General features: G+C 47.4%; 12 protein-coding genes and 1 non-coding gene across 13 annotated transcripts; 6 read left to right on the top strand and 7 right to left on the bottom strand. All coding sequences in view use genetic code 12, as the record gives it.

Moving 5' to 3' along the window:
* Positions 1–5: 5 nt before the first annotated feature.
* Positions 6–953, bottom strand: KSR1 (3-dehydrosphinganine reductase; the record flags this gene model as incomplete). Its single annotated transcript, XM_025480969.1, has 1 exon — positions 6–953. One exon carries the CDS (start codon positions 951–953, stop codon positions 6–8), a length of 948 nt encoding a protein of 315 aa, XP_025335269.1.
* Positions 954–1,147: 194 nt separating this feature from the next.
* Positions 1,148–1,894, bottom strand: MRPL8 (mitochondrial 54S ribosomal protein bL17m; the record flags this gene model as incomplete). Its single annotated transcript, XM_025480968.1, has 1 exon — positions 1,148–1,894. The coding sequence occupies one exon, from the start codon at positions 1,892–1,894 to the stop codon at positions 1,148–1,150; it is 747 nt and encodes a 248-aa protein (XP_025335268.1).
* An 849-nt stretch (positions 1,895–2,743) lies between these two features.
* CXQ87_002456 (uncharacterized protein) lies at positions 2,744–3,982 on the top strand (the record flags this gene model as incomplete). Its single annotated transcript, XM_025480967.1, has 1 exon — positions 2,744–3,982. The coding sequence occupies one exon, from the start codon at positions 2,744–2,746 to the stop codon at positions 3,980–3,982; it is 1,239 nt and encodes a 412-aa protein (XP_025335267.1).
* Positions 3,983–4,501: 519 nt separating this feature from the next.
* On the top strand, positions 4,502–4,578 carry CXQ87_002455. Its single transcript has one exon. It is a non-coding gene; the product is annotated as a tRNA-Asn (tRNA).
* Positions 4,579–5,559: 981 nt separating this feature from the next.
* Positions 5,560–7,179, top strand: CXQ87_002454 (uncharacterized protein; the record flags this gene model as incomplete). The annotated part of the gene is made up of 1 exon (XM_025480966.1): positions 5,560–7,179. The coding sequence occupies one exon, from the start codon at positions 5,560–5,562 to the stop codon at positions 7,177–7,179; it is 1,620 nt and encodes a 539-aa protein (XP_025335266.1).
* A 439-nt stretch (positions 7,180–7,618) lies between these two features.
* Positions 7,619–9,496, top strand: WAL1 (actin-binding protein; the record flags this gene model as incomplete). Its single annotated transcript, XM_025480965.1, has 1 exon — positions 7,619–9,496. The coding sequence occupies one exon, from the start codon at positions 7,619–7,621 to the stop codon at positions 9,494–9,496; it is 1,878 nt and encodes a 625-aa protein (XP_025335265.1).
* Positions 9,497–9,600: 104 nt separating this feature from the next.
* On the top strand, positions 9,601–10,665 carry CXQ87_002452 (uncharacterized protein; the record flags this gene model as incomplete). The annotated part of the gene is made up of 1 exon (XM_025480964.1): positions 9,601–10,665. The coding sequence occupies one exon, from the start codon at positions 9,601–9,603 to the stop codon at positions 10,663–10,665; it is 1,065 nt and encodes a 354-aa protein (XP_025335264.1).
* A 68-nt stretch (positions 10,666–10,733) lies between these two features.
* CXQ87_002451 (S-formylglutathione hydrolase) lies at positions 10,734–11,594 on the bottom strand (the record flags this gene model as incomplete). Its single annotated transcript, XM_025480963.1, has 1 exon — positions 10,734–11,594. One exon carries the CDS (start codon positions 11,592–11,594, stop codon positions 10,734–10,736), a length of 861 nt encoding a protein of 286 aa, XP_025335263.1.
* Positions 11,595–11,697: 103 nt separating this feature from the next.
* Positions 11,698–13,257, bottom strand: CXQ87_002450 (MFS transporter; the record flags this gene model as incomplete). The annotated part of the gene is made up of 1 exon (XM_025480962.1): positions 11,698–13,257. One exon carries the CDS (start codon positions 13,255–13,257, stop codon positions 11,698–11,700), a length of 1,560 nt encoding a protein of 519 aa, XP_025335262.1.
* A 256-nt stretch (positions 13,258–13,513) lies between these two features.
* On the bottom strand, positions 13,514–14,896 carry CXQ87_002449 (uncharacterized protein; the record flags this gene model as incomplete). Its single annotated transcript, XM_025480961.1, has 1 exon — positions 13,514–14,896. One exon carries the CDS (start codon positions 14,894–14,896, stop codon positions 13,514–13,516), a length of 1,383 nt encoding a protein of 460 aa, XP_025335261.1.
* Positions 14,897–16,179: 1,283 nt separating this feature from the next.
* CXQ87_002448 (uncharacterized protein) lies at positions 16,180–17,151 on the top strand (the record flags this gene model as incomplete). Its single annotated transcript, XM_025480960.1, has 1 exon — positions 16,180–17,151. One exon carries the CDS (start codon positions 16,180–16,182, stop codon positions 17,149–17,151), a length of 972 nt encoding a protein of 323 aa, XP_025335260.1.
* A 104-nt stretch (positions 17,152–17,255) lies between these two features.
* On the bottom strand, positions 17,256–19,634 carry CXQ87_002447 (uncharacterized protein; the record flags this gene model as incomplete). The annotated part of the gene is made up of 1 exon (XM_025480959.1): positions 17,256–19,634. The coding sequence occupies one exon, from the start codon at positions 19,632–19,634 to the stop codon at positions 17,256–17,258; it is 2,379 nt and encodes a 792-aa protein (XP_025335259.1).
* Positions 19,635–21,129: 1,495 nt separating this feature from the next.
* On the bottom strand, positions 21,130–23,033 carry CXQ87_002446 (60S ribosomal uL23 domain-containing protein; the record flags this gene model as incomplete). Its single annotated transcript, XM_025480958.1, has 2 exons — positions 21,130–21,542; positions 22,436–23,033. 2 exons carry the CDS (start codon positions 23,031–23,033, stop codon positions 21,130–21,132), a joined length of 1,011 nt encoding a protein of 336 aa, XP_025335258.1.
* Positions 23,034–23,926: the final 893 nt, after the last annotated feature.

Raw genomic sequence — 23,926 nt, 5'->3', positions numbered from 1 at the left:
TAGAACTACTCGGATGGAGCAGCTTCCGCCTGCTCCTTCTCTTTCCAGAACTTCTTGACGTCGAGGTTGATAAACCACATGAGCAACGGCACAATCGCCAGGAGGATCAGCGCCACAATCACCTGGAAAAAGCTCCAGCACCGGGGCTGAACCGACAAGACCATGCACCCTAAAAGCCAGCCAATGGCATCGGTGTAGATGGCGTCGTAGCCCTTGGCCAACCTGTCGAGCACCAAATCACAGCACTCCATGGAAGGAATGGCGGGGCTTGCGCCTTCGATCAGTTTTGTGATTTTGGGTTTCGTCTTCTCTTCCTCCTCGTAGCCCTCACTGGCGAAACTGCCCGGGAACACACAGGTCACTCTGTAGTTGAAATTGCTCAATTCCTGGCGCAACACCATCGAAAACGTCAGAATGGCCGCCTTGGTGGGAGCGTATTGTCCGTAGCCTATGAAGGGGAACGAGGCCACTGTGGATGAAAAAAGCACAATGTGCCTGGGTTTCCTTTCCTTGTTAAGTGTCGCCTTGTGGCCACAGTGGACCACGTTAACAGCAGAAAAGTAGTTCACATTCATTCCTTGTTTGAGCTCCTTACCCAGAAGGTCTGCAAAGAGCTTGGGTACTGAGGAACCAGCACAGCAGAAGATGAAGTCTGGATCCACCTCTTTTTCTTGCACGAGCACCTTCCACAACTCAGCCGTTTCATCGTAATCCGCAGCGTCACACGTCAAGTACTCGCATGTGGGCTTCAAGCCGTGTTCCAGCGATCTGTCTGCGTTCTTAACTATATGGTCCACCTGCTTCTCGAGCTTGGCTCTGGTTCTTGCAACCAACAAAACGGAACATCCTTGTTCATAGAGCCTGAAAGCTATATCGGCTCCGATACCTTGGGAACCTCCAACCACCAAGGCATACTTCCCTGCGGGCTTGAAATGAGACTTGGACCACCACATTGCAAAATAGTACACTGTGCGATCGCGACTAGGGCACACAGGCCTCGATAAAACCGTTTTGGTTTCGGAAAATGGGGGGTATCTACGAGCGCAAAACGCATTTTCCACTACACTGGCTGCCGATATTGTCCCAATCTGGTCCTGGAGGAGTATATCCTTGATGCTATTTACACTGCGGCACGTGGCGGGCCGGTCTATGCCAAAAATGGAGATTTGGGGAGATCCACCTTCTTCTTCTCTGCTCTGGGCTTGGTATTGAGCCTCGACTTGGTCGCCCAAGGCGCCTTAGTGCCTGCTTGGACCTCTCCATCGGCAGGCTTGTTCTGCAAATTGGCCTCCACAGATCCTTCCTGGACGGAAGCCAGCTCGAGGTCGTAGTTGAAGAATCTTTGTTTGCACTGGTCCACAGCGTCCCTGAACTTGGCCTCGCCGTCTTTCCTTAGTTGCGTCAATTTCTCAACGTTGTGCTGTGTCAAGGGATCCACCTTCAAGCCTTGCAACTCCAATCTGGCCACCGTCTTGGCGATGTACCAGAACTTGATCTCAAAGTCGGAGTCCACAAGCTCCAAAATTGCCATAGGCGCCTTGTCTTCGCCGAGTCTGGGCTCTAACTTGGTAACTCTCGTGAATCCATGCGTCCTATCCGTGTATCTCTTGCTGAGCTCTTCGAGCACCTTGGTTCCGACCTCCTGCTTGTCTGCGGGTTGCAAGTAGTTCAAGGCTTTGTTGAGCTTGAATCTCTGCCTCAAGGGTATGTTGGCCATCTGTCTCTCTTCCTGTAAGGCCTGGCTTAGGAAAGACTCGATCTTGGCCTGTGCTCTCTTGGCCTTCGTTCTGCCGGTGACAATGTACTCATGGCGTATTAAATTAGCACAGAGGTTCTTGTTCATCAGCTTCACGTGGCGAGCCACGTTGGCATCGAACTTTTTCAAAGCTGGCATGATGGGTTTGATACACCTTCGCTCAAGATCAACTTTTTTTCTACCGTGTGCGTGTGCGCACCAATAGTGGTTGCAAAAAGTCAAGACCAGGGGAGCTACAAGGTGAAAGTTTGGAAATATTTGGAGAAGGAGGTTGGAATTGACCTTCTGTCCCTGATATACCCATGGAGGCTTTTTCGTTGTGAAGGTTTTCTGGTTCCGATTACGTCCCTCCTGCTACACTACTTAAGGTACGAGGTAGAAGTAAATTGTAACAACTCAAGTCTTGATATCAAAATTTTTTTATTGTCTGTAGTAGCTATAGTTTCCTTTTTCCATTCTCGACTGAAACTCACACTCCCCCTTTTTCACTCAAGATGCTCATCTATTGGTCGTCACCATTTCGGAACAATCCAACTTCCATGAATGACAATCAATGGCTGACATCCCAAAAAAACGATTCCAGTGCGCTCTCCTTCTTTCCAATGACAGAATCTGCTTTCTCTTTGTGCCCACATCATCAGGGCTTGAATGCCTGGCGTGACGCAGAAGGTGTTGCCTTTTCCTCTATCGCATCAACACCCTGAAAACACCCACATTGAGTGACTGTAATTTCCACTTACCCCAGATTTTAGGCAACTCTTAATCATGGCCCTGCATTCATCCACTCTTTTTCTTCCAGAGAGTTCTCTCGAGTGGACGACTTGCCTCTTTTGAAATATATCACCAAACTTGATGACCCACTACTGGAAACCATGTCATTCATCTCGAGAGTAGAGCCTGCCCTCTCGTGTATAAGTAAGGGCCGTTTCTCCCAAAGTTTTCTTCTCTTCATCAACACCCACCACAAGCAATTACGAGATAAGAAAAATGTGTAAGAACTGTTTCAACATCTACAGCACTTGGATCCCCCAGGACGTCACCGACGTCGTTATTCAAGCCATCAATGGAGTTCCCCACTTTTGTGCAAAGCACAACGGAGGCCTTCCCTTTGCCTTCCACTGGGAGCCTAACCAGTTCAAGTACTTCTTTTACCACTGGTATCATGCTCCTCACGATGATATCCTGAAGTTCAAGGCTCAAGCCATCTACGAAGTCAAGGTCATGAATTTGGCGAGATGGAATGACTTTGACACTTTCGACCTTGCCTATTCTGGCGTCACTGCTACTCGTGCCGTTATGAAGGCTGACAAGAGGTTATTAGCCAGAATGCCTCCATCAAATGCTCCGCTGTATAATGATCTTTCAGAGCATTTTGCAAAGCAAGTTGCCGCTGCTAAGAAGCTTTCTGCTTCGAGAGCAGTAGAGAAACCAAGAGCTGCCCCTTCATTTTCCGTGGACCAAGGTCCTCGAGGATTTTTGCAGCTTCTCTACAAGCAAAAATCCCCATTCTTGCCTGGTGACTTCCCATGTTTCAGACATGCTACCAGCGAGAAGCAGCACGAAGCATTCCTTCCTTGCGATTTCTACAAGTTCAAGGAGATTTTCAATGAGGATCAAGAGAAGTGCTTCCTTCCTTGCAACTTCTACAAGTTCAAGGAAATGTTCAGCGAAAGTCGCCAGAAGAATTTCCTCCCCATTGACTTTTACAAGTTCAAGGAAATCTTCCGTGAAGAAAGCCCCGAAAGCTTCCTTCCCATCTACTTCTACAAGTACAAGGAGTACACCAACGACGAGCAGTCACTCGAGTACCTTCCTCGTGACTTTTTCAAGTACATTGAAACCGTCTACCCCAAGTGCTCCCGTACTTACCTTCCCAAGGATTTCTACAGGTTTGAGGACTCCCTCAAGGAGACACCGCCCTCCTTCTTCTTGCCTGGAGATTTTCCACATTTCGAGAAGCTTCTCTCCAAGAATTGTCACCCTGTATCGCAACGCCATGCTGGTACCACAGAGGGTGTCAACCTCAATCTCGGAGCTAGGAAGTTCTTCCTCCCTAGAGACTTTCACAGTTTCTTCCGGACCTGGACAAAGGAAGACTATGGTCCACAGTTGGAGCGCAAGAGCCTGAAGAAGACTTCGAAGCCGAAGAAGTCTTCGAGAAAGCTCTCAAAGAAGCATCGTCTTGTGAGCTTCTTGCGCAGCCTTCGACCTTCCCGGGTCCGCTAGCCCTTTTTTCAGGGCTGGCTTCTTTTCGAAAAATTTTAAAAAATAGAAAAAAATAAATAAAATTGAAAGCCATTCGTAGTGAGCGTGAGAGATGTATCACGGCCTCGCGGACTAATTAGGAAACTTTGGGCAATTTACGTTTTGAGGTCATCTATATCTTCCGAATTTCCTTTTTGAGCTCGTACTTTGACAGCGATTATTTGTGATTCTCAGTCTTTGAGGATGACTGAATTACCTACTCCTCCATTCATCTGCCCCGCCACCACTATTATTGCCCGTAAATCATCAAATCCATACTTTTGATCCTCCTTCACCCAACTGTATTTACAAAATTAAATATAACCTACTCTTTCCCGAGATATTCGTAGCTCCGTCAGTTTTGGTTTTTAGCGCCTGTGCGTCTCACAGCACGCTTTTTGAGATAAATGTAAAATACCTTTTGATTGACAGAATTTTCCACCGATTTCGGCCCTTTTGCTACTTTAACATATATTACTTGCTTCACCAACTACCCAGCAAGACTTCGTGGCCAAGTTGGTTAAGGCGTAAGACTGTTAATCTTAAGATCGTGAGTTCGACCCTCACCGAGGTCGCAATTTTTTTTCTCTTTTCAAACTCTCCAAAGAAATCAATTCTACAGCTCTACAGTTATCTCTTACGTCGCTCGTCTATTTGTCTACATCACTTTTTGCCGCTCTTCTTGATACCGCCTCCAACCATGGGGCCACCTTTCTTGGCCTGCTCAGCCAACTTCTTCTTCGCAGCAGCGTCAGCCTTCTGCTTAGCCTTGAAAGCGAGATCCTCGTCGTCAAAATCCTGGTTTTTCTTCTTTGGTGCCTTCAAAGGCTTGGCCTTACCACCCTGGCGTCCAGACATTGTGTAGTACTTTGGTGATGAGCTTTTTTTTTTTTTTTTTTTTTTTTTTTTTTTTTTTTTTCAGTCGCATGTCAAAAATTCGCGCCTGCAGCAATACCGCAGTGGTCCACATTCTGTTGTGGTTATCAGAATCCCTATTGAGCAATCCATATTGGCATTATAAACTCACTTGCAGGTAGCGAAGACGAAAATGTAAAGAATTGTCGGAAATCGATTTTCATTTTCTTTAGTTATACCCCCGTAGCTGAGACCACCTCTGGCAATTCGCAGCCATTTCAACAGCCATAGTTAAGAGCCTCAGTAAAACGCCGGTTGTCAAATCCAAAGGCGCCGATTGGGAGAAGCTGGATTCAGGAACGCAGGGTGTATTTAGGCCGGGGCACAGAGGAGTCACCGTGGTGGTTATCGCAGGGCAGAGCGGGGGCCAATGAGATGCTCGCAGAATCAAATAATGCACCTCGAAGGTTATCTGGCTGCAAAAAATGCATTCTAAGGGGAAATCACAACTGCAAATCTCCTCAAACTGTGCTTCTCGAACCGTTGTGGCCCGCTGCTCTTGCATCAAATAACCACAGCGGTAAAGAAGTATGCTGCCGCCTTTGACCCGTTTTCAATGAAAAATTCGGCTATTGTAGTGGAATAAATACCCTTGGTCCTGGGCTCAATTAGGAATTTTTCAAAATCATCAATTTTTCTCTATCATGGCTAAGAAGTCTTCGAAGTCCATCAAGAACCCCATCCCAGTTACTTTGCTCTCGGGCTTTTTGGGATCGGGAAAGACTACTCTTTTGGAACACATTCTTACCAAGGACCATGGTCTTAAGATTGCCGTTATCATCAATGATATGTCCCAGTTGAACATTGATGCCGACTTGGTGCAAAACCACCGTGTTTCCCAGAAAGAGGAAAAATTGGTGCAGCTTCAGAACGGCTGTATCTGTTGCACCTTGAGAGGTGATCTTTTGGAGGAGTTGGTTTCTCTTGCTAAGAATGATGCTTTTGAGTATATTGTTATTGAGTCCACTGGTATTTCCGAGCCTATGCAAGTGGCTGAGACTTTCACGACTGAATTTACTAACATGTACCTTGACAACCAAGAAGGTATTACCAAAGAGGACGAAAAGATTTTGAAGGAAATCAAGGACTTGGGTGGTCTCGAAAAGGTTGCCAAGCTTGATACCTGTGTTACTGTCATTGACGGTAAGAACTTTTACCATAACTTGGAAACCACGGAATTCCTTGTTGACCGTTTTGGTTCCACTGGCCAGAACGAGGAGGAGAGAACCATCTGTGACCTTATGGTGGATCAAATCGAATTTGCCGACGTCATCATTGTCAACAAGATTGACTTGGTGAACAAGAAGCAAAAGAAGAAGATCTTCAAGACCATCAAGTCCCTCAACCCTGTTGCCAAGGTCTACAGAACCAACTACAGCCGTGTTGATGTCAAGGATGTTGTTGGTACCGGTTTGTTTGATTTCGAAAAGGCTTCTTCTTCCGCTGGTTGGTTGCAGAGTCTTCACGAAATGACCAAGAGAGAGGCCTACGGCAACAAGCTTGCACCCAAGCCAGAGACCGAGGAGTACGGTATCAACAACTTCGTCTACAAATCTAGACGTCCTTTCCACCCAGAGAGACTCTACAAGCTTATCAGGGACAAGTTTGTGGTGATTGAGCTGTCTGGACTCGCTAACGAGAACAACGAAGGCGAAGGCGAAGGTGAAGAAGAAGAAGAAGAGGAAGAAGAGATCGACGAAGACGAAATCGACGGTGACGAAGAAAACTACACCGACCCCTCTGAAGAGCAGATTATCAAGAACAAAAAGCACTCCAAATTCGGTCCTGTCCTCCGTTCCAAGGGTTTCTTCTGGCTTGCTTCCCGTCACATTATCCGAGGTGAATGGTCCTCTGCTGGTCCTATGCTTACTATGCGTGGAGGTATTCCATGGTTTGCCGTTGCAGGTAAGGAGTTCTACCCACCTGAGGCCCAGGCCCTTATTGACAGAGACATGCAAGGCAGATTCGGTGATCGTAGAAACGAGATTGTGTTTATTGGCTTGAGCATTGATCTGGAAGCCATCACCAAGGAGCTCGACAAGTGCTTGCTCAATGACGAAGAGTACAAGGTTTACGAAAAGCTCACGAAGGAGAAGAACCTTTTCAAGGTGGAGAAGGCATTGCAGAATGAGTTTGTCGACGGCTTCGAGCTGTGGATTGCCTTTGACGAGCCTGATGCTCCTGAGGAGGAACCCAAGGTGGCTGCTCCCGAAATCCACAACGGCCATGTCCACAAGCCCAAGGCTGTTTCCAGCAAGAGCTGAGCGAGGTGACAGAATAGTTAATAGTTTGTAATTAGAGGTGTGTGAAGATAGTGTAGGTGGAAGTTGAAGCCGATAAGTGGTTGGTGATGGCAGGTAACGGGCAATGAGTTGATCGCTTGCTTCTGTCTTTTGATGTAATAAGTGACTCTTTTCTTGGTTTTTTGAAAAAGCTTCTACCTCCAGCTTCTCAATATCGCAAGGTCTCATCCATGGTGCAAGCCTAAAGCCGAACATAGGCGCAGACATCGAAGACCAACACTTCAAGCGGAAAAGAAAAAAGTCCAAAACAGCATACAAACCAATTTCTTGAAAACGCCTTCTATCACGCTTCTTTCAATAATTCAAAGTGCCCAGAAGTATCCCACCTTCGGACCGGTGTTGCTGCGTAGTGCACCCAAATCTCAACACCTCACTACGTTAGATAACCAACCACCACAGCATGGGTATACTTACAACGGCAGACAAGGAAAAAGTCAAGCGTGCCGTGCCCAAGGCGTCGAATAAGATCATCGACGCCACCGTCGCTAGACTCTATATAGCGCATCCAGATCCGAACGAATGGACATACACCGGTCTCGTTGGTGCCATAGCCTTGGTGGATGATTTGGTGGGACACACGTTTTTTCTCAAGCTCGTGGACATCTTGGGCACCAGGGGTGTTGTGTGGGACCAGGAGCTCTACGTCAACTTTGAGTACCACCAGGATAGAAAGTTCTTCCACACTTTCGAGATCGAAGACTGCCTTGTGGGGCTCCTATTTGAGGACACCAGCGATGCTGCCCATTTCTTCAAGCGTGTGTCCAACAGACAGAAGTATGCGTCGAAGGACACCCTGAAAAACAAGAACGCCATTGCATTGAAGGGCCAATTGGCTCCTGAGGCCGCCAAGATCGGACCTAGAGGTGAGTACGTCAATGTCCAATCGGACCAGAGAACGAGAAGAACCAGAGGCGTGCTCTACTACGACGACCAGCCTCCGCCAGAGTGGCGTCTGTTGTACGCGGAATTGGCCTCGGCAGGTATCACAGAGGACATGATTGCCGAGAACAGAGAGTTCATCAAGGACTACATCGCCAAACAGGGTGGACCCTTGGTTGGTCTTGAGCCGCCCATTCCCAGAAAACACTCTGCGCCACAGAACGTCTTTGACGACCAGCAGAGCTACAACGACCGTCCACCGGTTCCATCGAAAAAGAACAAAAAAGCCCCTCCTCCACCTCCTCCAGCCAGTGCACCTTCCCAGACGCCGCCTGAAATCACTCCCACATCTACACATCTCAGCACACCAAACGAGCTTACTCCTCAGCATACGCAGAGCTCAGACGGGTCAGCTCCTCACGCTGCTGTTCCAGAAAACAGATTCAGGGTCCCACCTGCAACGGCTCCTATCCCGCAACTTCCCCACAACACCGTCCCCAACCAGATGGAGAATAACACGCCTACTCCAGGTATCACTCAACAAAATAGCGGACTGGGCCAGTCGCTGCGGCCTCCTCTCTTCGGTGCCCACTCTTCGCTGTATGGCCAACCAGTCCAGGGTATACAGCCTCCACCTCCACCTCCAGGACGCAACAATAGCGCTTCTGGTCCAGGCGCTCTACCCGCAAGGGGAAATCCACCTCCTCCTCCTCCAGCTAGAGGCAATCCTCCCGCTCCTCCTCCAAGAGGCGGTGTTCCTCCACCTCCACCTCCAAGAGCTAACCCTACTGGCGGTTCAATGGCTCCTCAGAGAACGGGAGCTCCACCTCCACCGCCTCCTCGTGCTGCCAGAGGTGCTCCCCCTCCACCACCAGCTAGAGGTGCTAGACCACAGCAAGCGCAGCCTCAACAGCCTCAACAACCACAGCAGTCTTTCCAGCCACCGCTTCCCCCACAAAGAGATGCACAGGCAGCACATCCAGCTCCTCCTCACCAGCAACATCAACAACCACAGGCATCTGCTCCACCTCCTCCGCCCATGCCTCCTCAGGCAAATGCAACCCCTACAGGTGGCGCACCTCCACCTCCTCCTCCACCTCCAGATTTGGGCTCTGCAGAGCCCTCGGCCCCATTGCCGCAGCCTGATGCCGGAAGAGACGCATTGCTTTCGTCTATCAGAGGTGCTGGTGGAATAGGTGCTCTCAAAAAGACTGATAAATCTCAGCTAGATAAGCCTTCGGCGTTGCTTTCTGAGGCCAACGGTGATCAGCCTCCTCCATCCTCTGGCGGTGGTGGCGGTGGCGGTCAACCCGAGACCCTTGCTGATGCATTGGCAGGCGCTCTCAACAAGAGAAAAGCTAAGGTAGCAGCCAGCGATGATGAAGACGAGGATTGGTAGGTTTTCCCCATACTATCAACACATTTTGCAGCCAAATCCGGTTCGCGCACATAAGATGCTCATCAAATCTACACCTGTAAGAGTACCACCACTGTAGTCAGGCAATGAGTGACGAGAAGCTGGCAGAAAAGGTGCTTAAGCCTTTCAAAGAGGCTCTTCATTTCTGGCTGGTCGTGTTGAATAAGCCATCCGAACTCAGTACACAGATACCAGCTGCTCAGGTGGAGGATCCACTTCGAGAGATCATCAAACTCACCAAACTAATAAAGGCACAGACTACAAAAGTCGGCATTGTCTATGCACCCAAGAATATCCTGAAGCAGTCCGATGCTGCCCACGACACAGTGGCAGAATTGTCCAAGACATTCGTGTTTCTCATATCTGCACTTTCACAGCTTTCACCAAAGAAGGTATCCAGCCTATTTTACACAGAGGTTGCAGCGAAATCTAAGGACTTGATCGAAACGGCTGAAGCCTTCGCTGAAGAATTGGAACTCATTTTGAAAAATACCGAGGAGGAGGATGAGGAAGCACAAACCAGCGCAGACACCGTCAACCCAAGATTGCTTTCTGTGGGCAAGATGTGGCTGCTCTGTGATAGCATCGGAGAGTTCATAGAAAAAGGAAACCTCAAGTTTTTGCAGCTGAAGACCACGCTAAACATTTCGTTGATCGAGGATGGTCTAGACGAGTTCGAGGAGTGGGTCAAGAACCCGCAGGATATGGACGACGACGATCCTTTTGGACTTGATGACAATTTCTCTGATGAAGAGGCACCAGCTGACAACAAGGAGGCAGAATCCGAAGATGAGGCCGATAACGAGGACATAATCAAATTCGGTGAGCTGTGGCTCAAACAGCTCAAGTTGGTGAAGCTACTCTTCCTCTCTATCAACAAATCGCTCCCCAGTGTGACGTCTGGCTCTGTTATTGATGAGATCTACGCTACGGAAAACTCAATTGCTCGTTGTGTCGACAAACTTGTGGTTGAGCTCATGATGAACAATGAGTTGGGTGACGAGGTGGAGCAGCTTGACAAGGAATTCGGCAAAGCGTGCTCCAGCATAATCAGCATTCTTCGAAGCGTCAACAAGACAAACGAAACGAAGGTCAAGTGGTGTGTTTCATGGGAAGCAAAGTACAAGGAATTGCAGGACGCTAAGTACTAGCGAGGTATATAGAACTGAGCATAGATATATCATACATACTAGAGCTTACTGCCCAGCTCTCCAGATTCCTATTGCGACAAGCCGAGGTATTTAGCGTGGTGCTTGGCGTGGTCTTCCACAAAAGTGCTGATGAAGAAGTACAGGTGATCGTAGCCCTTCACAACGTGCAAATCCACGCCTCCTTTGTAACCAGCCTCCTTGGCAGCGGCTTCAAAGTTCTCGGGCTTCAATTGGTTCTTGTAAAAGCCGTCAGCTTCACCCTGGTGGATGAGAATGGTGGGTTGGTTGTCGGAACTGTACTTCTTGATCAAGTGAGTTGGGTCGTACTCGGCCCACTGAGCCTTGTCCGAGCCCAAGTAGTTACCGAAGTTCTTTTCACCCCATTGGCAGTCCACCGGGTTGCAGATTGGAGCAAAAGCGCTTACAGACTTGTACTTGTTGGGGTTCTTCAAGAAACCAGTGAGCGCACCCATTCCGCCCATGGAGTGGCCAGTGATGGAGATGTTCTCAAAGTCCAATTGCTTGAAGTGGCCTGCAAGACCGGTCAAGAGTTCTTTGTGCACGTAGCTGAACATCTTGTAGTTCTTCGACCAGGGTTCAGCAGTAGCATCAACGTAGAATCCAGCACCAGTGCCAAAGTCCCACGAGTCGTCTTCACCCTGGATGTTGGCACCACGTGGAGAGGTGTCAGGGAAGACAATTGCAAAGCCGTACTTGGTGGCAAAGTATTGGAAGAAGGACTTTTCGGAGGCATTGTTGGGAGTGCAAGTCAAGCCAGACAAGTAGACCAAGACAGGGATCTTATCGTTTTTGGAAGGAGGAACAAAAACGTTCACATCCATTTTTGTGTTGGTCGTCAGTGACTCATGTGACAATTTGTGCAAGGTGCCCTGGAATTGAGCGATTTCAGCGTTGGTAGTGAAGGACATGGTGATGGTTTGAATCTGTGGGGTGGTAGAGATGCTGCTACTTATACTTGCGCACCGGATCTGGCTGCCTAAATAGGGATTCGTTTGCGCAGCTCTTGATTACCTATAAACTCAGTTTGCCGTGGGGTTCAAAGGGATAAAATATGACCAAAATAGCTGAAATCAAGAAAAGTGCCCCGGATACAAAAATCGGTGCCGAGGTGGTCAAGTCAGCAAATATGGCGATAATGGGTGCGAAAACTCCTAGCACTCTATTAGCAGAAGCTGCTAGTCCCACAGAGGTGCCTCTAATTTTTGTAGGAAAGACCTCGGGCGTGTAAGCATATAACGTTCCGTACATGATGTTGGAGAAAAAATTGAAGAAGCAGTTCCAGGCGAGATTGGAGTCTGGCGTTTTGGCGGTGGTGGATCCAAAAAGCACTATGCCTGTGAGGATGAGTGAAACAAAAAGCACGCCTTTTCTGCCCGTTCGTAGTTCCACAAGAAGGCCAGCGATAATGGCTCCTGGAACGCCCATAACGGCCACAATAAGCGTGTTTCGGTAAGTTTTAGCGACGCTGAGTTCGGCATTTGCCAGGCCTCTTTGCTCAAGGTAAGACGGAAGAAATGCATTGTATAGCGGGAAAGCTAGGCCAATGAGCGCCCAAGATGTGATGACAAGGGTAGAGGAGATTGCAAGACGCTTGGATCCAAAACACAGCCGTATGTGCGAGAGATTGTACCGTCTGATTTTGGACTTCAAGAGTTCGTTCTCTCTGAATGCACCTCGGGGTTGTTTATCGCCCACGATGTCGTCGACTGCAATGAGATCGTTTATGGATAAATCGACCGTTTTTTTGTTGATTTTAGCAATCTTGTGAATTGTCTCCACGGCCTTTTTATCGTTGCCACGAGCCAAGTAAAACGATGGGCTCTCGTATACTGGCATCAAGAACCTTGCGAGGAACATCACCAAGCTGAGTCCACCATTTGTAAAGAGAAAGTATCGCCATCCCCAATTGTCCTCCCTTAAGCAATTGTCGGTATCATCGCAACTATAATTTGAAATGAGCCCCCACGAGATCAAGGCAGTGACAACCTGCCCCAAGGCCCACCAAATGGACATAACAGTCAAGAGCCATTTTTTGTTGGTCGGAAGCGCTTCAAGAAAAATAGCTGAATCAACTGGCAAATTCCCGCCAACGCCAAAACTCCACAATGCACAGAAGCAACCTATACCAGCGAAATTGGGCGCTGCTCCAGCACAAAGTCCGAATATGCCTATGAACAAAAAGGTGCAATTGAACGCCCAGCGGCGACCTATGATATCCGCCGAAAGCGACCAGAATAGTGCTCCAGCAAGAAGACCCAAGTTCTGTGCCAAAGTGAGGTACGGCGCTCTTCCTTCTGGATAGTGGACCAGGTCCTGTTCCGTCAAGCGCTGGAGAATATAGGATGTAGCTGAAGGCCAGGCATTATCCGCAAACCAGCCGAAACCAGCCACAAAGAACAAACCCACCTGGTAACGGCCAAATCCTATCTCGTCTAGTGCGTGGGTAAGGATTAGTGACTTTCGGATGTAGGTCTCGCCAAACTCGGAGGCGTCGAAGAGCTCCGAGGAAAGCTCCGTGTCCAGGCCCACGGCTGTGTCCTCGTGGAGTTCTGAGTTGGTTTCATTGCCCATGATGAATTTTAAGGGGCAGGAAAGATCGGGCTATTATTTGGTTCCGTGCGGCAGCTGGTACGTGTAGATTGGCTATTATGTATGCAAGTGAGAACTTTAGATTATCCCTGGTATCTGCACCATGGGTGGTGATTCTGCAGGGTCCACAGTTGACGTACATGCGAGCACAAGCGCCGTGAGCCATAGGCAGAGTATACCTGCGTATTTTGTTTTTTATCTTTACTACATTACTTATTTCAAATGATGCCGGGCCATATCAGGCCTCGGCGAACTCGTGGTAGAGTCCAACCATCTCCTTGAAAAGGCTGTCAATGAGGTGCTCGGTGTACTTTGTCATCCTGTCATAGTGCCCTTGGTGGTCCTTGAGAGCCTTCTTGTATGGCAGATAGTTGTAGGCGTGTCTGGGCTTGGAAACCATGGAAGACTCAAGCTTTCTCGTGAGATGGTATTGCTGATCGTTGAGGCCCTTGCAAAAACGTGCCAAGTTTGCGTGGGCCTTGTCCAATGATTGCAATTGCTGGAGGGTCTTCTTCTGGAGGGAAGCTGCAGAGCTATTGAGGTCGTAGATTCTCAACGAAATGTCCTGGAACTTGCTCAATTCCAGTTCAATGACCTTGTCTGCTCCAGGAAAAGACCCGTTCTTTTCCAATCTTTGGCAAATCTTCTCGCGTGTGGAGGCATGATCAAGCAGAAGCTTGTGCAAGTCCTTCAACAGCCTGAGCATCCGCTTCTTAAGGTGCTTGTGCTCCCGGTGAACTGCAACAACGGCGTTCTTGTGGTTGTTGTTGGCCTCGTCAATTCTGGAGTAAACCTCATTCAACATCTGGTCAGCCTGCTTGGCCAAGTGCTTGTTGTTAGACCTGGCAATTGACCTTCTCTTCTTCTCGAGGTTCTCAAGCATATTCCCAAAGTTGGAAAGCTTGTCATTTTTGCAAAGGCCGAGGTCACTGGGGAAGTTCCTCAAAGCGTGCTTGCAATCCATCCACCGAGTGTTGGTGAAGAAGTTCTTCGTGTGTTTGAGACGGCATTTCTCCTTGCGAGAGAAGTCACTGAGCTCCTTGAAATTCCGGGGCTCTTTGGGGAGGCTCTCAAAAAGAGAATGAACGGCCATCCAAGGCCCAATAATGTCGGGTGCAACATCCTCCATGGATGACACACTTGGAGGCTCAACCAGGTGGGGAGCGCTCTCGAATACCGACGATTGGTGGGAAGAAAAAGCCTTGGACAGCCTCTTCGAAGAGTGCTTGGAGGGCTGCTTTGACTTAGAGCTTCTGAATGAAAGGCAAGGTTTAGCTGGCTCAACCTCTGCAAACTGGAAGGCCTTAAGCTTGAGTCTATCCTTGAGTAGTATGGCTTCCTCCTTAGGATTCTTCAAAAGCTCTAACATGTGGCGTCTGAATCCACATCTAACTCTGAGGCGTTCTTCAGAGGGGTCTGGGGCAGTCAAGCCCAAAAAGTTAATCACCTTGAAACTGGTTCTCTTCAAGGACTGCTTGAAAGGCTGGTCCTTCTTGAGTCTCAAGTTGATCTTCGTCAATAAGTGGTTTTGGGGAATTTGGGTCTCATTGAGATAAGAGACTCTTTCAGCCTTCCTGTGAAAGCTGCTGATATTCTTTCTGTACTCTTGTGCGTGATACATTGTGTCTCGTAGTTTGTTCAAGACTGTTGGGGAAGTGATAAGTGGTGATGAAGAAAACAGAATCATGGCATTCTTGGGGATTTATATAGACGGAAGGGTGTCATGAATTTTGTTGTAGTTGCCCTAGTTGATGTAAATGAGCAGTTGGTCATTCGCTGCTATTCAGAAGTGACAAAAAGGTCATCATTTATTGTTTCGTCTTACACAACTTACCAGTCTGAGAGTGAGAAAGAGATTCTGGAAGTTTTCACAAATAATAATTGTGTGTTCCAAAATGAACGAATGACCTTTGGTGTATTCGTAAGGGGAAAGAATAGCACCCCGCGGGTACATCAGGTACAATCGCCTTACAACGTTCAAATTACCCTTTATAATGTTCAGCATTCCCAAATACGTCATTTACCTAAGCATAGTCTGTGCTGGATGGGATCGTCGATGGCAGGGCTACTAAAATGCCAATTTATTAAAAGTTGCGTACTTGGACAGAAAGACTAGTAATTATATTTGCTGCATTTTTCGAGTATCCTACATCCTCTATTAAGGGCTGTCCCACCTTCGAGTCTAATATTAAATACCATTCATTTTGAATTTTTTGATTTATGCCAGCGAAGACTCGCCTATTCAGAGCCGAGGCTCGCAGACCCATTGTATCCAACTCATTGTCGCAAGTCCCCACTACATCTGAATTCCGCCCCAAACGAGACAAATGGAATTTATTACAGTGTATGGGACAAGCGAATTGGATGTCACCAAATAACTGTTGTCTCTTTCAGATTTCTCTGTTTGGTCCATTAAATTGATGGTGAGTGCGTTTTTACTTTTTGCAACCATTGGTGTGAGTATTGATAAACTCGTGAACCTACCCCAGTTTCTGCACCCCGGTGAAAGCAGAAATGATAAACAAATACAGAGAACAATTTATTACATTCTTCAAAATGATCAAATAATAATAAAAAAACAACCTCCTCACAAACCGCCCATCACCGTTTTTTTTCCACTGCCGATGGGGATTTGCAGTTGAGGCTTGGCTTGTCTCAGATTAACACGACTCCAAGTATCTCCCAAACTTCCGAAAAAAGCTCCTAATACTACATCTACATCTTCAGCCTCCCCCTCATAGACCCCCAAATCCCAGACTTTCCATCGCCTTGTCGGCAATTTGGAACCGACCATCCCGGTGGTGCACACTAGAAGGCTGCGCCAAGGTGATAAGACTGCTAGTACAAGCGCCTATGTTCAAGCTACAAAACTCATCTTCTGGGGCCATGGAAGCGCTAAATGAAATGAGCACGAAGTACCAGAACTGGTACTCCCAACAGTCCACAGCCAAGAAGGCCTTGTTGGTTGCCGGCGGCATCTTGTGCATCATCATCAGCATACTCGTGGTGATCTACCATCTGTTATTCTTGGAATTGTTGGTCACCATGTCTGACGCGTGGGTGGACCTCAAATTCGGCAAGCTCATATTATGGCTTTTGGTCTTCTTCGTGGGGTTCCCTCCGCTCTTGGGATTCACCCCACTTGCCATGCTTTGCGGTATGACTTATGGCTTTCCATGGGGCTGGCCCATCTTGGCCTCGGCCTCCGTATTGGGCTCCCTTGCCTCATTCTTGGTCTTTCGCCACCTTCTCCATAATCAGGCCGAAAGAATGGTTCATCTGAGTGAGCAATTCAGAGCATTCTCGGAGATTCTCAAGGAAGATGCTTCATTGTTCGTGCTCGTCCTCCTCAGATTGTGTCCCTTGCCATATTCGCTTTCAAATGGTGCTCTTGCTGCTATCCCAGAGCTTCCTACACTCACTTATTTCCTTGCATCGCTCATAACTTCTCCAAAGTTGCTTATTCACGTTTTCGTGGGCCACACGATGAAGACTCTTGGAGATGCCAATCGCCCCACATCGGCCAAGATCATCGATGTGGTGAGTGTGATCATAACCGGATCAGCGTTGCTTTTGGCTAGTTATATCATCTACGTCAAGATGCAGAAGAAGGTCAGGTCATATCACCAGAACCCGCAAAGCGACGAAATGATTTTTGGCAATTTCGATGACGATCTCGAGTCTGGGCAGAATCTCGAATTGGCGTCAAACGACTACGATGACGACAATTTCATAATTACAGAGGATGACGATTTTGCCGAGGAGAGCGAGTCTCCCTCGCAGAACATTGCCAGCAGGGATAGCTTAGCAAAACTAGACCATGATCTTGATTCGCAAGACTTGGAAGCAACACCAAAAAGATATAGAGATTACTAGATGCCAGGTTACGATTTTCATTCTATTGGGTGGAAGCAGTGCTTCCAAAATTATATACTGTAACAAGTCCTCCATTATTTATATTACAAGTGCGATCAAGATCATTAGAACTCTGCAACCTGGTCCACGAACATCATTCTGGTTCTCCTTTTTTCAATCTTGTCTGTGCTCAACATGCCTTCATCCTCCATCTTGGATATGAGAGTGCTGGCATCATGCTCGCAGACAATTTCTCCATTAATCAAGAAATAGTCCTCTTTAATATGCGTTTGACATCTGTTGCATTTAAGGCAGTTAAGATGCCATTTTTGTCTCATTTCATTCTCAATGCATTCTCCCTCGATTCCGGAGTTACACGTTTGACAGAGAGTTCCATTAAGCAAATGGTAGTGGTGGTTGCAGAACGCGTTATCAAGAAGCACGTAACAAGCTGTATGTTTGCTGAACCTTACATCGCAACCAGTGTATGAGCAGGAGAAACATCCTCTATGCCACTGACCCGACAACTCACCAGTCTTTGAGAAGATGGCCTTCTTAGATCCCTTGGCCTGCTGTTCGACGTGCTCGCCACAGCCACGACAATTGCCTTGTCCAGGCGGCGTCTTCATAGGCAAGTCACTGTCTCTGAATTTTGGATATTGCGTACCAATGATTGACTGTGGGAATGGATTGAATTCAGCAGTGCTTGGACGATTTTGCTGCGAGATCGAATCATTTGTGAGAGAGGGTGATGCTCTTGGTGGGATCACTGGCTCAAATTCATCAACACCGGATTCGTATTTGAAGTTCATGTCCTTGAGCTCTTGCTCAATTCTATGGTTTTTAGGGCTCAATGGTTTAATCGTCTCTGGTGTCTCCTGATTAAGGTCAAACTCACCGGCTGGATTATAAGGAGTTGTTGGTGCTCTTGTGCCAGACTGATCGACTTCTTCGTAGGTCTCTACCTGTGGCTCGACGTGCTCCTCTGTCGATCTTTGCTCAAAATGATCAGCACCCTCAGCACCCTCGAAGAAGGGGTTTTCAGAGGAAACTTCGGGTTCATCGTGGGCCTTTTCAAGCTTTTCCTTCTCTGAGACATCCTGGATGTTGAAGACTGGGACAACAGGAGGCTTATTAGCATGCTCTGGCAGGTTGTGTGCTGTAACGAACGACTCATTATCAGGTCTGAAAACAGGAGAATCTTCCGCTTGGCTACCAGCCTTGAGAGATTCCAACTGGCGATGTAATTCTGGGTCAACCTCATCATCTCCGTCGTTCGACTTGGAGATGATTGAAGAAATCGTAGAAAGGTTTGAATTTCTAGCGAGCTTTCTGTCGCCAGCCGCAGAGGCCTGAAGGAAGTTCTCGTAGTCCAGGCCCTCTTGAGGCTTCTGAGGTTCCCCTTGATCATTGGTGAAATTGAACGACAGCTGTGAGCTGTAGCAGTCGTCAAGTCTCATTGAATGATTAGTGGTGTCTGGTGTGAACAGAGATGCATTGTCAGGCAGCTTCGTAGCCGTGCGGGAAGCCTTTCTTCTAGGATCATATTTCTTATGCTCCTCAACGTCCAGACGGAACGATTCAAGCATGGTTGACAAGTCCTGGTGCTCTTGAATGACGGGTATCTGGTTCAGAGCTGGGTATGGGGTATTGCGGACAAGTTCGGATGTCTTCACACTCATGCCAGAGTCTGCACTGTTCTTCCTGAATTCACGGGAAGACGATGTAGAGGTATGCGCAGTAGATACACGCTCTGTGTTGTCGAACGTAGGGGAATTGAAGTCCGAGTCAGAGCCCATGCCCGTAGGCAAGTTGGAGTTGAAGTCTGCATCAGGCTTTGGGAACTCTTCCTCTTGTGGGTTGTTGGAAGGAATATGCACGAAGAGGTTCTTAATGTTTTTGCCAGAACGAGGAGAAGCGATTTCGCCGCCTAAAGCACGGGCGTTGCCCTGATCGTCAAGCACAACCTGTCTATCATTGTCCGGTTTAAACGGCTGGAACGCCTGGTATTCTGGGTAGCTCTGCTGCTCCTTAGGAGCCTTTCTAGGCAATTGGAAGCGATCTGGCGCGTAATCAGGGTGTGCCGATGCTGGAGCAGATGCTGGGGTGACGTACTGGTCCGTGGGTGACACGGGTTTGCGAGACACCGGGGCTTTGCCGGCGCTTGATCTGGATTCCACGGGCGACACGTTGTTGGTGTTGCCTTTAGCGCTCATGGGGAGCGACCTCAGGGACTGGTTCTTGCTGAAGGAGTCATTGGCCGACTTGAAGCTGAACGTTTGGGAAGCTGGAGAGTCCGGTTTTCTCCTTGTTTGTATAGCGTGCCTGGAATCATTAGGGGAGTGATTTCCACGGCGGCGATTCAAATTGACATCGAAACCGGCTCTTTCGTAAACGCCCTTGTAGCGATAATCCGATTTGAAGGACGGGAAAGGCGAATCAGACGCGAGCATAGGCGACTGTGGCCCATTGAATGAGCTGGGGAGCTTGGTGACGTGGGACATGCCACTGTTGACTGAAACTGCTTGTGGAATTCCAAAGAATAAGAAGGCGTCAGGAGGATCAACAACAGAAAAAGATGAAGCTGCGTGTAAACGAAAGAAAAGCAGCAATCTGTTCTTCAGGCTTGGTGGTGAACAGCCTCTGGCAAAGAAAAAAGATGTATACAGCAGAAGCTTTTAGCGTACCCTCATGTGCCGTGTGCAGACACCATAACAGAGTAGGAGCGCGACTGGCTTGGCTGCGAAAAGGGAAGAAATCGAGGGGTGTGGTTCAAACAATGGGAGTTGTTTTTCTGGCGTGTATTATTCAGAGGAAGCTTTTACCACAAGAGTGTGGCAAATTATTAAGAAACAGAGAAATAAATACGAAAAAACGGGATGGGTTTCGGTTAGGGCTGGCGCGTCTGCGCAGGAATGACACGGTTGTACAGCACGAGCTCTTATGATCCGGTTGAAGCTTATATCTGGATTTGAAAAAAATACGCAAGTGCAGCAAACTTTGACTCAGGGATTCGTCGGGGCTTAGATTCCTGGATAGAAAGGGTTCATATTTGCAATTTTACAACCTTCTTTTTGTTGGTTCGGTTTGAAGCCAACCTGTCCGATAGGTGCTGCGCCGCTTTGCATTAGCTGCGAAATCCCAGATCGGCTAAATTGAGAGAGCCCTACGATTGGTGTAGGACGTTAACCGAGCTGTAGGAATGTGAGCAAAACTATGTTACATTGGAAAACGAGAATCTTTCTTATTTACCTTCGATAATATCTTAAACCTTCTGCTTCTTTGTAGGCACGGCTATGGCCAGATCAGTGGGAAACTGGCGTTTTCATCTCTGATCGACTGCGGCTTCAGTCTCTATATTTGCAAGTCTTAGTGTTACGAATATATTATGGCAATGTTTCAGAACGAATGGGAATTGGGGTCGGCTTCGTTCTCGGTCTCTCCACATAATTCAGGAACAAGGTTCGAGATCGACAGTGCAAGGGGGCACCTCAGTATGCTTCAAGGAAGCTCACATTTCTTTTCATGGAGTAGCATTCCGATTTGATGGAGTCAGATGAGAATGAAATGGGGATGTTCGGAGGGATATGCTCTAGGGTAATTAGGAAAGTTGAGGTTAGGGTGGCTTCTGAAGAATAGGTAGTGGGGATCTGGCTGCTGAGCTTCAAAACGGCATGAACCAATATCGAGCTGCTTCTTCGATGACTATGGTCATGATTTTCTAGCAAATACTTTTTTCGATTAGTGAAGGTTGCTTATATTGTCGTGGATATTATGAGTGGTGTTTTTGAACTGGCTCCTACCAACGATGCTGTACATGCTCGTGAAACATGGCACTTATTGTCTAACAGCTTCAACAAATGTAGTAACCATCTCGTCTTAAGTTCCTGGCGAATAATGAAAAAGGAATGCAAGCAGGCTCCATCTCACATCTAATCTACGTCGTGTCTCTCCGTATGTTTTATTAATTACACTATTGTACTGATGAGGGCATGAAGTTTACACGTAACCGATTCTGTTGGCAACGTCCAAAGCGTCATGGTCAGCAGTCAATCTGATGTAGGCCTTCTTGGTACCGTTTGGTCTAACCAAGGTGTTGATCTTCTCAACCTCGACATCGTACAACTCCTTAACGGCAGCCTTGATCTGGTGCTTGTTGGCCTTCAAGGAAACCTGGAAAACCAAGGTGTTACCGTCCTCAACCTTCTTGATGGCGGTCTCAGAGGCAATTGGGGACTCGACGATCTTGTAGGCATCCAATCTTCTGTAGTGAGGAACGGAAGTTCTGGCGTATCTTGGCTTTCTGGCCAACTTCAAGGTGTTTGGAAGTCTGAAGGTGGTGTTGGTTCTCACCTTAGTGGCCTTCTTGGAGTTGGTACCCTTCAAAGCAGATTTCTTAGCAGCAGCAGCGTCTGGAGGTTAGTAACAGCACAGAAATTATGGAGAGAATCTGACATGAGATATCTTCGGGGAAGGGTTGATATAATTGTGTTTTGACGGAAAGTGGTGTGGAACTGGGGTGTGTGAAAAGTCTTCTTCATCAGGAAAAAAAGGGCAATATTTCATGGGAAACGTCACTAGGGAATAATTCATTATGGACAATCAATAGCATGCGGTCTAGTGAAGCACTCAAAGTCTCATCTTGTAGCATTTTTACATACTTGGAGCCATCTCGAATCGTTGTTATACAGAAGTAGGAATCCTTCAAGTTTTTGGTGGAAAAAAATTCTACATCGCGGAGGCACCTGGGCACTGCAGACAGGGCCGGTTGCAAGCTGGCATACTATAAAATCTCTATATTACAGTGCGCATGATCACGTGGAGCGCTTTAGGGCTGTAGCCCGCACTCAGGATGGTATCAAAGTCTGCCAGGTTTGGGCTTTCTAGCAAGCATGCAACATTATTGTAATATGAAAACAATACAAATAGCGGTAATGGCTTATCAGAAGTGTTATCAGGCTATTTCGTAGTCGGTGCTTGTGATAATCTTTACATAATACGCCACGATGATGCCGAGTGCAATACGGAGTATGTAATAGATCAAGAAAAGAAGTCGGCGATTAGTGTTTGACGGGTATGTGATCTTTCAGTCAATTGACACTACGCTACTCTGCCACGGTCTTGAATTCTGAACTCACTAATTACATCGCACATTTTGCAGCCATCGATAATCAACTCTAGTCAAATCATACATGACATTCCTTTGCCCATCAAGAATGCATTCAAATGGCTCTACGCATAACAACTATCTGAAATGTTCTTTTGTGGACCTCTGGCCCGTATGCTATATACATGGATCACAAACGACGCTGGGCCTTTGCTCTATTACCACCAAACTTGATCTTGGTGTTGTCAGAGATTCTGACAATGTTGGATCTTAAAAATGCACTCTCCTTACCCATCAAACAAGCCTCAAAGGCGCTTCTACCCTTACCGAAGTTGGAAAGGACAACCTCGATTTTGTCATTTGGACCAATGAGCTTCTTCTCCTCGATAAGCTTGAAAAGTCTGCTGGAAACCTGGTAACCGGCTTCGTATTCTTGTCTCTGCGACTTACGGAAGCCGAGCATACCCGCACTGACGGTGACCTTGGCCTTGTGTGGTAATTGCATGTAGTATAAGACTTTCTCGTTGTATGATAAGTGTTCGTTGTTCTTCATGAAGTCCAAGTCCTCGGTGACAGCAAACAAGGAGCAAATGGTATTATGTTTATTGAATTTGGCGTAGATCTTCCACATGACGGTTCTCTCGTTGTCAGTCTTGATGATGGGACCAAGCTGGGAGGTGTCGGACTTGACCTGTTCCACAGCAGCACGCATACGATTCAGTAGACTGAAGTTTCTTTGTCCAGCAAATGCCATGCTTTGGCGACCCATAAGGGCATTTCTAATGCCGGCGAACATGCTGTCTTGGATGGGTATAGACCGTTGATGTCTGAGGTTGAGATTTTTTCGTTGGAGGGTGCACGGGTGTGTTGATACTGGTACTATCAAGAGGCTATATACGGTGTGGCCCGCTTTGACTAGGAATGAATTCAATAAATTTTAGTTATTTCGGCTTATCAAGAGCTGCGAGTTTCAAACTTGTAAGCGAAAAGTGGAATTGAGTATTTGTGTGGTGCTTTAGATGCTGGTCCAACCCTCGCACTGGAGTAAGTACAATTGCCATAATGAAGCGAAGGAATTTCTCAATGCATTTTTCTAAGAGATTCGAACGGAGCCTCGAGAAACCAATCAATGTTGGTAATGGTCCAGCTTCATTAACTGGAGAAACTATACTTTGGATCAACACAACTAAAAGGTGGCATGATCCACATGGCTGCGAAATGCAAACTTATTACCCCAATTGACTATATTGTAGGCCGTGAACATAACCTATGACGATCGAGGAGCTTTCAATCACTCAAAGTATCTCTTCAAAAATTCACCATTCTTTCGTCCGTGGACCTTCACCATAAACCTGGCATCTTCTCCTTTGTTCACTGTCACACCACAGTTCCAATCTTCCCACTCTACAAAACCTAAACGCAAAACCGAAAGACACATACTCAACCATTGAATGACCCAAAGTCAAAATAGCAACCTAATTCTTATCTTTGGAGAGGCGCCCTGGCACATACGTCATGGTCGCTATTGGCTGGCCATGCAGCCAACCCCCTAGATTATTTCGCAGCCATAGGTTCAACAGCTTCAGTCAACCTCTGACAGAAGAAAAAAATTTCAAATTCTTGCCAACTTAAAAAAACTTCCTACCCGACTAATTCCCCAATTGCAAATTTGGCCTCGGCTAAACTTCC

The sequence above is a fragment of the Candidozyma duobushaemuli genome (genome assembly GCF_002926085.2).
Source record: "Candidozyma duobushaemuli strain B09383 chromosome Unknown B_B09383, whole genome shotgun sequence".
NCBI classification, from domain to species: Eukaryota; Fungi; Ascomycota; class Pichiomycetes; order Serinales; family Metschnikowiaceae; genus Candidozyma; species Candidozyma duobushaemuli.
This window is presented reverse-complemented; position numbering and strand designations above follow the sequence as displayed.